This window comes from Danio rerio, chromosome 20 (genome assembly GCF_052040795.2).
Source record: "Danio rerio strain M-AB ecotype USA chromosome 20, GRCz13ab, whole genome shotgun sequence".
Taxonomy (NCBI): Eukaryota; Metazoa; Chordata; class Actinopteri; order Cypriniformes; family Danionidae; genus Danio; species Danio rerio.
Window position 1 is genome coordinate 41,935,463 of NC_141040.1, and position 12,246 is coordinate 41,947,708.

Genomic DNA, 12,246 nt, shown 5'->3' on the forward strand with positions numbered 1-12,246 from the left:
TCCATATTATAACCTAAATACATCCTTAATATTTAAATTATTTTTCAAATGTAAAGATATTTGCGTATTGCTGTACATCCTGTTTGTATTAAGCAATGTGTAACAGAGGCGCACAACTAGCGCGCTCTGCGCTGGACTTTAGACCGGCTTTGTTCTGGTCTATAGAACAGTCTATTAAATTTTCTCAAAATAGCAACAAGCCTCCTTTTTCAGACCAGAACGCCTATAGGCGCACATATGAGCGCAAATGCATTTGCTATTAAAACAGCATGGTGCAAAACATCAAAACGACTCTTGCGCCAAGCTGAAACTAGCAAACAACAATTGCGTCGCGCCTTGCGCCACATTTCACCGAGTGTATGATAGGGCCCTACGTCTCACAATCAAACACATGCGAGAAGTTACATGAAAACAACATGAAATCACGTAGTATATAATTTGATATAAACTACATAATGAGAAAGAACCTTTGGAGGGGAAGAAAAATACTTATTTTTCTCGCCTGCCAAATTTCCACTAGTTTTGCCTCCATTTCTTGGGTCCAAATAGACTGAAAAGAAGCCCTTTAAACCTCTTCCCCAACCTCCTGCTGGCCTGCAGATATCTATACAAGTGGATGCTGCTCTATTATTGGCTGTAGGTGATAACCAATGTTATTTTCAATCACAGCACATTTCATACAATTTTGAATCTCAGACAGCTCCAGATATTCAGCATGCCAAATATCTTACGGATGTCGGCGACTCATCGGCGGTTTTCTCAAATCACGACTTTGATAGTTCACATTGTGTGATTGTTACTCATGTGAACAAGCACCGATTTGCCTGTGATTTCAGGCATTTGTCAGCAATTTCTCAAAACCTGTCAGCGAGTCAACAATGAGGCTAAAGTCGTACAGTCTGAACTCATCAATCTACAGTGAAACCGCATTTACATACACTTCCCAGAAAATCCAGCTTCTGCACTGATTATTGGTGATACAAGTTGTTTTTTTTTGGTGCTTTGAAATAATTTGTAAAGCTAACACTGTGCTCTGTTTCTGTCGTTCTTAGCACACAACAGTTCTTCCTTTCATCATAATTGAGATGAGAACAACACACCACCGGTATCCCAGCAGGCCCTGTGGACTCTTGGCGGTGTGCGCGTTTGCAGTGGGATACGTTGTATGGTAAATTTCACTATCACACCAGCTTGATTTACAAAAGCCTCTCTGCGGGTGCGTGTCTGCATTGTTTCAGCACGGTGTCAGTCGGAGGAAAGACTCCATCTGGCCACCTGATCTTCGTGACCTCCAAACCGTTCCCCCTTACGTCTTTCTGCACTGTAATTCATTTGCTCCGTTTCTGGCTGTTTCCACGAATAGGAATTTAAACGTTGGTCTTACATTACACTGTTAAAGCATTAGAGGCACAAATCCCATGTAAACTATCATCTGACAAGAAGGTAGTTTTTAGCAAATCAATAACTACAATAACAGCAATTGGTTAACTAGGCTTAATCTGGAACCATGTTAGACATCCTGGACAACAACAACAATTATAATAGGTTGAGTTATTTGAACTATTTAACCTTATTACACATTTTAGTGTATGGTAGTTTGTTTAATAAAAAAACTGTGTAGTAATAATAATAATAATAATAATAATAATTATTATTATTATTATTATTATTACATTTGTTATTATGTTTGTGTTTTTATTAACTACAATTAATAAAAGTTAGTAACAAATACTGTAATAAAATAATAATGTAATATTTAATAAAATAAAAAGCAGATGTGCAAAAAAATTGATTATAATATCAATTACATTTATTAATAAAAACTGCAATATAATTATATTAATTACAATAATAAAAAAATAATAATGATAATATTAATATAACTAATATTAATAGCAATTAAAGGTAAAAAATAAATGTGATAAAATTATAACAATTCATATTTATAGTAAGTTTATGATAACAGGAATGACATTTTTAAAATAAATGAATATTATTATTTATAATAATAATAATACATTTATTATTATATTTTTACTATTAACTACATTTAGTAATACATACTGTAATAAAATAATAATATAACAATAAAATTAAAACATGCAAAAAATATAATTGATTATAATATCTATTACATTTAATAATAAATACTAATAATTACAATATTATTATTATTATTAATAATAATAATAATAATAACAATAATATTAATAATAGTAATAATAATGATATTAATAGTTAAATGAGAAGGAAAATAAATGTGATCAAAAATTGCAAAAATTATTAATAAGTATAAGTTGATGATAACAACAGAAACATTATATATTTTTTTCATAAAATGTATATTATATTATATTAATATTATTACTACTACTACTACTACTACTAATGGCTTTTTACATCTATTTAGACCCAATCCTAAATTGACAACGGGGTCATATAAAATTGAGAAATTAAAAACAACTTTTATTAACAAAAAAAGTTTAGTATATATCTTTAAGTTTCAACATGTTTTTTATATACACGTGTTATTCATGGAAAGTGCCTTATTGCAGATCCAACCCCAGTATCAATGTCCCAGAAACCTTTGGAAAATAATCATCCGAGGATTTATTTAGTCTTGCATATAACAGATTAATTGGCAATGCGAAGAAAGTCCTCGGAGCCAAACTAAACTCTTGTGACAGTGTGGAGGAGGCGTCTGTCCAAATCACCTTCAGCAGCAGATTATCAGCACACACCTCTGTCTCATTTCCCTTTCCCAAATTAAGCTGATTAGGCACTGCATTTTTATTTAGTCAGGCAATAAGACTTGCCTGCAGTTGTTAAATCCATAGGCAGCTTTAAATGAGGATTACCTTCCAGAGATACACACAATTTCACCAGTCAGAGAGAAAACAAGCCATTTGAAAAGAAGGTAGATGAGCCCTTTTTTTTTAAGGAGAGACAGTGCAGGCTAAAAAAAACACTGTTTCTTCATGCATCTGTCAAATTGGGGATTTTTGGCTTTTTTTAGGTTTGATGTAAAGAAAACATCAAACATACAATTTTAAGTGTTACTTTTGTTGCACTTTATTGATTTGTGTCTGTAAATTTGAATTGCAATATATATTTTAAAGGCGGTTTTCTCAAAATGAGTTTTTTTTTCTGCACTAAGCCATGAATCTTCACTCGAGGAGCTTTTACATACATTAAACTTCAAAGATTTATTTATATCTGCATTCTGAAGGTTTTTACAGATGGATTTGCTCAAAAAGAATTCATCTGATCATTTACAATTTACATTTTATTCCCTGAAAAGCTCTACAAAGGTATTTCTTTTGATATTTGTGGTATTTTCTCAATTGCGTACACTGAAAAAAATGCTTAATTGGATTTTTTTTAAGGTAGGTAGTTTCAAACAATTTATATGGGCTGAATTTAAACAACTAAATCACAAGCATTCATACATTCATTATCCGATTTCGGGAACCAGGTCGCAAGGGCAGCAGTCTTAGGAGAGAACCACAGACTTCTCTCTCCCTAGACACTTCCTCCAGCTCCTCTGAGGGGATCCCGCAGTGTTTCCAGGCCAGCCGAGAGATATAGTCCCTCCACCGTGTCCTGGGTCTTCTCCGAGCTCCTCACCCTATTTATTAGGGGCTGGTGCATTGTGGTGGTCGACAGTTAGGACCACAACAATAAGATCATCAGGCACAGAAACTGGCTCTTGTGACATGGAATAAAAAACATTACTACATTTAATTTGTTTGGGAAAATTCAGCCCATAGTAATTGTTTGCAACCAGTTACTAACTATTTATTATATTTTGTTTCAGTGTATGATTAAAAATGTGATTTTTCAATTATGAGACACCTAAAATATTACTATTACTATTTTTGTGTAAAATGTTATCATGAAATTTATTCAAAACACTTTCATTTTTGTCTACATCGTTGTCGTGTAAACATAGCTTTATGTTAAAAAAATGCATGACAAATTTTGAATCTGACTTCATCCAAGGTTCAGATTTCTGTACTAGACATTTAATAAAATAATGCCTTGTTTGCATTTTAAAACTAAAAGGGACAGTTCACCCAAAAATGAACAATTAAATTTCTTTATTCTGTTGAACACAATAGAAGATATTCCGGCTAAAAAACGAAAGTTGTTGAGCTCCATGGTGTTTTTTTTCCTACTATGGATGCCAATGGTTACTGGTTTACAACATTCTTCAAAACATCTTCTTTTATGTACAACAGAACAAAAAGAACTCATTAAGAAAGTTGAAAGTTAAGCTTATAAATTGGAATCATTTGAAGGTCAGTAAATACAGAGTAAATTTTAATTTTTGTGTTAACTATTAAAACTTTAATCAATGTTTAATTAAAAAAAAAGTGATTCTTAATACAATCAATCACCTGGGGAAGTGAGGTGATAAATATAAGTTATTTTCTTAATTCTATTCACCTGCAGTGTCTTGCCTTAATATTTATCAAATATTAAAGCCAAAGATTTGAGTGCAGAAGTAGATTAAACAGACGCAATCCATTACATAAACAGACTGTCAGGCTGTAGATATAACCATGTGACTGCATAAAAATTGCTCTAGCTTAAAAAAAAAAAGGATTTTAAAGCAGCTCTGCATGGTAACAAAAAGAGCAGTGTCTAGTATTCACAGACATGAATGGTAGACACATTGACAGCGTGGTGACTGCTGGATTTAGCAGACAGAAGTATAAACACATTAGACGGGGTAACAGATTTTCTGTGTCTGGCTCTCATAGGATGTGCTGGGTGCACAGCATGACGGGGGTGTGGGTTTATCCTCTGCTGGAGCACATTGGGCCCACGGCCAGAATACTCTTCTTCTTCTGCCTCATGGCTCTGATCAATGTCTACTACGTCTTGGGAGAAATTCTGAACAACTACATCTGGGATTCCTCAAAGTGTAAGTTAAAGTGATGCTTTGTCCACAAAACAACTGTTTATTCATTCCTACACTGTAAAAAAAATCACAGTAAAACACTGGCTAATCATTGCATTACATTCACAGTAAAATACTGTAAGTAAATTCACAACAAGTTACTTAATTAGTTCACAGTTATTTACTGTTATTTTGTTACATTAAATTACTGTGAAATTACAGACATATATTGTACTTGCACAGTAGATAGTAAAGCCCATCACTGTGATTTAACAGTATTATCTTGTAGAATTAACTATATTTAACTGTGGAGCAGGCCTTCCTCAGCTACTCATTCTGACATTTACCCTGATTTGAAATCATTTTGGGTGTTTAACAGTGTTTGGTTATATAATCAATAACTTTTGTTCCAGTTTACTACTTGTTTGGCTAAGCACAAAGTTGTGTTCATTAAAAGTTATTTAATATTTCTTTGTTAAACTTATAAAATTAAATAAAAGTGCAGTGCACTTAAACATGACAATTTACTATGACATTCATGTTGTTTCAAAACAGGATGATTTATTTTAGAAGATGTAACCAATTTTGGGGGCTGCAATTACATTCTGTTATTTTTAAGTATCAAAAAGTGCCAATACTAGCATAAAAGTTCATTTGTATTAGCATGTGTGTTGAATGAAATAAAAAGAGTTTTAATTCCTATAACCAACATGCAAAATGTATAGCCCTCTTTACAGTTATTTGCTGTAATCATGCTAATTTGATTAATTCCACAATGAAATTCTGAACACAACCCATTACTGTAAATATATAAAGTTAAATCCTGTAAAGTGATACTAATGTAATTTACTGTGAAAAATATGAAAATTTGTAGATTAATTCCAAACCTCTATGACTTTCTTTCTACTGACCACACAAAAAACAAAAAGGAAACCACTGAAATTGCTATCAAAAGTACAGTTTACTCCAATAAATGAAAATGTGTTCACTATTTACTCACCCTCAATTGGTTACCCTAACCTGTTACCCAGCAAGCAATTTTTTGTTTTTAAAAGACCTCTAATAGATGTCTAATAGACATCAAAACATAGTTGTCTTTGCTAAAACAAGGCTAAAATTGGTCTGTCAGTGAAAATCTAATAGACGTCTAAGAATAGGCCAAAACTAGACTAGTCACCAAATATACAGAAATGAATGACTACACATATAAAGTCTATCTAATCTGTCTTTTTGGGCTAGTCTAGTTTTGGGCTATTCTTAGTTCCCCTTCGGTTGGGGAACTTCAGTGCCATGAATGGGAGGATTCGGATCAGAAGCCGCTTATCTGGAGAGTATTGAACGGGCCAATGAATGAAATTAATTGGCAGCGTAAGCTTGCGCAGGTGTGCGACATCTGCAATTATCTCAGCATATAAGCACACCTGAAGCCAGCAGACGCCATCCTTTTCGCTTCAGATCCTTTCTGAGTGAGTCGATGAGGGTTCCTCTTGCTGATCAGCACTTCAGAGCGAACGAGTGTGTCTCCCGGTCCAGAGTGGGTCTTCGCGGTGGCAGACGGTCGAGCTGGGTTACTCCCTTGCCTGCGGTTCTTTGGGTCCGGTCCTCCAGAGCGGTGCGTATAGTTGCAACTTTCCTAAAAGAGCAACACAGTCGTGCAGCACGTCCTTTTCAGGATGGCGCTCCGACTGTGCGTTTCTGGATGCGGGGGTTTCCTGTCTCCGGATGATGGACACGATCACTGCATTGCATGTTTGGGGGTCCAGCATGTTAATGCGGTGCTCGCGGGCGGTTCATGTCGTCATTGCGATGCCATGACCGTTGCACAGCTAAGATCGCGGCTAACTTTCGCAAGAGAGCGAGCCACCCCAGTTGCCTCCTGCTCTAAAAAAGCAGCGGGCGCTCGGGCAGATCTGAGGGTTTCAGCGGGAGCTAATCCGCCGCCCACGGGCTCGCGGACCTCTCGCTCCTCACGGCGCTCCATCCAAGCTTCGGGTGGTGAGAGTGATCCGTCTAACCAGATGGTAGCTCTCACACTCGCTGACACCGGAGATCAGATGTCCTCCGCGGCATCGGAGGGTGGGCTTTCACTGTCCGACGAAGATCCGGACCCGCTCGCCCCCTCCGGGCAGGTGAGCGCTGTCAAATCGGATCCTGAAGCGGACATGTAAGCCGTGCTTTCCCGGGCTGCTTCGGCCGTGGGGTTGGAGATGGTTTATCCCCCAGCTCCGCGGCCGGACCGACTAGATGGGTGCTACGTAGAGGACCAGAAGGCGAAGCCTTCGAAGCCTCTCGTCCCCTTCTTCCCGGAAGTGCACAGTAGGCTCACGCAGTCCTGGAGGGCACCTTTCTCTGCCCGTGCTGCGAGTGCCTCCGCCCTCACCGCCCTTGACGGCGGAGCTGCCAGGGGGTATGAGGCGATCCCGTCAGTGGAGCGCGCTATCGCGGTCAATCTTTGTCCGCGCGGCGCCTCTATGTGGCGGGGTTTGCCCCGCCTCCCGTCCAAAGCCTGTAGGTTGTCTGCCTCCCTCGGAGCCAGAGCTTATAAGGCTGTGGGCCAGGCTGCTTCTGCTTTGCACGCGATGGCCACCTACCAGCGCTACCAAGCGCAGGCGCTGGCCGAGCTGCACGAGGGCGGGTCCAACCCAAGCTTATTACATGAGCTGCGCACCGCGACCGACTATGCTCTTCGGACTACTAAGTCCGCCGCGTGTGCGCTGGGGAGGACGATGTCCACACTTGTGGTTCAGGAACGCCACCTCTGGCTAAACCTGGCCGATATGCGCGACGTTGACAAAGTTCGCTTTCTTGACTCGCCCATATCCCAGGCTGGCCTGTTCGGCGACACCGTCGGTGAATTCACCCAGGAATTCAAGGCGGTGAAAGAGCAGTCGGATGCGATGGGCAATGTCATCTATCGGCGTGGCCGTAAGCCCGCTCCGCCCGCCGAGCCATCCACTTCCGCTGTTCCTCGCCGAGGGCGCCCGCCAACGAGTGCTGCCCCGCCCCCGCCTGCGCCTCCGGCCAAGCGGGCGCGGCGTTCACCTCGAAAGCAGGCAGCCCCTCCTGCCCAGGGCGCCGTTAAGTCCGGTAAACGGACCGCGAAGCGTCCCTGAGACAGGCCATCCGGAGAAGAGGAAACTTGCTCTTTCCCCGCTGGAGGGCGGGGCCCCGATAACAACGGTACTTTTCAGTGCCACCAAAACATCAGTAAAAGAGCACTTTTTCCCTTCCCCGGATGTGACTGCACGAGTTCTGCCAGTCCGGGACGCGCTGCCTTCCGGCTTGCAGACTCTACGTGCTTCGCCAGTGGCTCACGAGCGCTGGGGGGACGGTCTCCCTTTCCTCAGCCCTCCAGCCCCCTCTCCGGAGTCAGGGTGCGGAGCCAGAGCGAATCGCTCTCCTCCAGCTCTTCCGCGGGACCCTCGTGCTTCCCGGATCAGCACACCCACTCCGCGCTGCCCCACCGCTGGTACGTCAGCGATTGTAGCGATGACTCCATTAGCGAGGGCTCTGCCTGCCTGGTTAGCGCGGGCCAGCCCCTCGCGGTGGCTCATACGCACAATCAGACTCGGTTACGCGATTCAGTTCGCGAAACGGCCCCCCAAGTTTACGGGCGTGTATTTCTCCAGGGTCAACCCCCTGTCCGCCCCTGTCTTGCGAGAGGAGATTGCTGCCCTCCTGGCGAAGGGTGCAATCGAGCCGGTTCCTCCAGCCGAGATGGAGAGTGGGTTTTACAGCCCATACTTCATCGTACCCAAAAAGAGCGGTGGGTCACGGCCAATCCTAGATCTGCGCGTTTTGAACCGCTGTCTGCACAAGCTGCCGTTCAGAATGCTCACGCAGAGGCGCATTCTCCAATGCGTTCGTCCTCGGGATTGGTTTGCAGCCATAGACCTGAAGGACGCGTATTCCCATGTCTCCATTCTTCCACGCCACCGCCAATTTCTGCGGTTTGCGTTCGAGGGTCGAGCGTGACAGTACAAGGTCCTCCCCTTCGGGCTCTCTCTGTCTCCGCGGGTCTTCACCAAACTCGCGGAGGGTGCCCTAGCGCCCCTTCGGCTCGCGGGCATTCGCATACTCAATTATCTCGACGACTGGCTGATTTTAGCCCACTCGCGGGAGCAATTGATTATGCACAGGGACAAGGTGCTTCGGCATCTCCGCCTACTGGGGCTTCAGGTCAACCGAGAAAAGAGCAAACTCGCCCCCGTGCAGAGGATTTCTTTTCTCGGGATGGAGCTGGACTCGATCACCATGGTAGCGCACCTCTCCGAGGAACGCGCTCGCCTGTTGCTGAACTGTCTGAGGGAGCTCGACAGCAAACTAGTGGTCCCACTGAAGTTCTTTCAGAGGCTCCTGGGGCATATGGCATCCGCAGCCGCCGTCACGCCGCTCGGGTTGCTCCATATGAGACCACTTCAGCACTGGCTTCACGATCGGGTCCCCAGACGCGCATGGCACGCGGGCACACACCGGGTCTCGGTTACTGCGCTGTGTCGCCGCGCCCTCAGCCCTTGGAACGACTCCTCGTTCCTACAGGCCGGTGTGCCTCTAGGACAGGCGTCCAGCCATGTTGTTGTTTCAACAGACGCTTCCAACACGGGTTGGGGGGCCGTGTGTCGCGGGCATGCGGCTGCGGGCCTCTGGAAGGGTGCCCAGCTGCATTGGCATATCAATCGCCTAGAGCTGTTGGCAGTGTTCCTCGCTCTCCACCGCTTTTTACCGGTGCTGGAGCGGCAACACGTGCTGGTCAGGACGGACAGTATGGCGGCGGCGGCGTATATCAACCGCATGGGGGGTATGCGCTCTCGCCGCATGTCTCAGCTCGCCCGCCGTCTGCTCCTCTGGAGTCACCCGCGGCTGAAATCGCTGCGCGCCATTCACGTCCCAGGCACGCTCAATCGTGCAGCCGATGCGCTCTCACGACAGCTGTTACGCCCTGGAGAATGGAGACTCCACCCCGAGTCTGTTCAGCTGATATGGGCGCGATTCGGGGAGGCCCAGATCGATCTGTTTGCTTCCCCCGAGAACGCTCACTGCCAGTTGTTTTTTTCCCTGACCGAGGGCTCTCTCGGCACGGATGCACTGGCCCACAGCTGGCCTCGGGGCATGCGCAAGTATGCGTTTCCCCCAGTGAGCCTGCTCGTGCAGTTTCTGTGCAAGGTCAGGGAGGACGAGGAACAGGTTCTGCTAGTTGCGCCCCTTTGGCCCAACCGGACCTGGATATCAGAGCTCTCACTCCTCGCGACGGCCCTCCCCTGGCGGATCCCTTTGAGAGAGGACCTACTCTCTCAGGGACAGGGCACCATCTGGCACCCTCGCCCCGATCTTTGGAACCTCCACGTGTGGTCCCTAGACGCGAGGAAGACTTAGGTAACCTACCGACTGCGGTGGTTAATACCATCACTCAGGCTAGAGCCCCCTCCACGAGGCGCGCCTACGCCCTGAAGTGGAGTCTATTCACTGAATGGTGCGTCTCTCGCAGAGAAGACCCCCGAAATTGCCAGATTAGTGTTGTGCTCTCTTTCCTTCAAGAGAAGTTGGACAGCAGGCTGTCGCCCTCCACTCTCAAGGTTTACGTGGCCGCCATCTCCGCTTATCATAGCGCGGTAGCTGGCGGCACCGTGGGAAAGCATAACCTGGTCATCCAGTTCCTTAGGGGTGCTAGGCGAATTAATCCATCTCGCCCCCCTCTCATGCCCTCTTGGGATCTCGCCCTCGTTCTCACGAGTCTGCGATCCGATCCCTTTGAGCCACTCGAATCAGTATCTCTAAGATTTCTGTCCCTGAAGACAGCTCTGCTGGTTGCGTTGGCCTCCATCAAGAGGGTCGGGGACCTGGAGGCATTTTCGGTCAGTGACTCGTGCCTGGAATTCGGGCCGGATTACTCTCACGTCATCCTGAGACCCCGCCTCGGTTATGTGCCCAAGGTTCCTACCACCCCCTTTAGAGATCAGGTAGTGAACCTGCAAGCGCTGCCCCCGGAGGAGGCAGACCCAGCCCTTTCTTTAATTTGTCCAGTTCGCGCTCTGCGCATTTATGTGGACCGTACTCAGAATTTTAGATCATCTGAGCAGCTCTTTGTCTGTTATGGCGGTCGGCAGCAGGGAAGTGCCGTATCAAAACAAAGATTATCCCACTGGATTGTGGATGCCATTTCACTCGCTTATTCGAGTCGAGGTCAGCCGTGTCCCCCGGGAGTTCGTGCACACTCCACTCGGAGCGTTGCATCCTCTTGGGCGCGTGCACACGGCGCCTCTCTAACAGACATCTGTAGAGCTGCGGGCTGGGCGACACCCAACACATTTGCAAGGTTTTACAATCTGCGAGTGGAGCCGGGTTCCTCAAGGGTATTAGGTAACCCTTTGGTGATTGAGGAGACAACTCGGTAGGGTGTTGAAACACGCTTGCGGCGCCATTCTCCCTAACACGGAGGTACGTGCGCCTTTTTTATCTGTCAGTAAAGTTCCCCGTCAGGTGAGCCCTGCAGATTCCTCCGTGGCCCCCAGCACTGACTCAGCGGAGGAGTCACTTGCTGGCCCACTACGTTGTAGGTCTGCCCGCTGGTCAGCCCGCGTTTTGGGTATAGGTGCCTGCTATGCGTGATCCCCACTAGGCGATCCCATATGCTTATTCCGCCACGGTTAAGTCCCCCCCCTGGGTGGACCCGTGTCTTCCTTCTCCGCTAACCACTCTTTTGCTATGCGTACTCCCCCTTTTTAGGGCTAGTCCATAGGTAAATTCTGCCATCTATCCCCCCCTTGGGTAACGGATGGCCTCCGCAGCGTCCTCCCTATCGGGATTGCACGCTTCCCAACGTACTGTCGTATTTCCTAGAATTATCTAGATGCTCACGACTTCCCAAAAAATATATCTAAATCCGTAAAACTTCTGTTGAAGTAGGATAAATTAGGGCCAGGGACACGTTGGAGGACCGCGCCCCCCATGATGTGGGTGCGTCACGCTTGCTTGACTATCTCCTCATCGGGGGTGTTGGTAAGGTGCAGTCATTATGGCGCTTTCCATATTCTCCCATTCATGGCACTGAAGTTCCCCAACCGAAGGGGAACGTTCGAGGTTACAGAAGTAACCCTTCGTTCCCCGAGGAGGGGAACGGAAGTGCCATATTCCGTCGCCATAATGACTGTCCCTTAGCTGTTTGAAAGTCTCTTCAGCTTAAAAGGATGGCGTCTGCTGGCTTCAGGTGTGCTTATATGCTGAGATAATTGCAGATGTCGCACACCTGCGCAAGCTTACGCTGCCAATTAATTTCATTCATTGGCCCGTTCAATACTCTCCAGATAAGCGGCTTCTGATCCGAATCCTCCCATTCATGGCAC

At 45.5% G+C, this 12,246-nt stretch overlaps 1 protein-coding gene across 5 annotated transcripts in view; it reads left to right on the top strand.

Annotated features, from left to right (window-relative positions):
* Window positions 1–12,246, top strand: part of aig1 (androgen induced 1) — a 260,128-nt gene that overhangs the window by 244,735 nt on the left and 3,147 nt on the right. For all 5 annotated transcript variants that reach the window (XM_087298557.1, XM_087298558.1, XM_087298559.1 and 2 more), the window contains 2 exons: window positions 1,053–1,168; window positions 4,767–4,930. In XM_087298557.1, coding sequence (XP_087154683.1) covers window positions 1,053–1,168; window positions 4,767–4,930 — 280 coding nt within the window. The remainder of the gene's footprint in view (window positions 1–1,052; window positions 1,169–4,766; window positions 4,931–12,246) is intronic.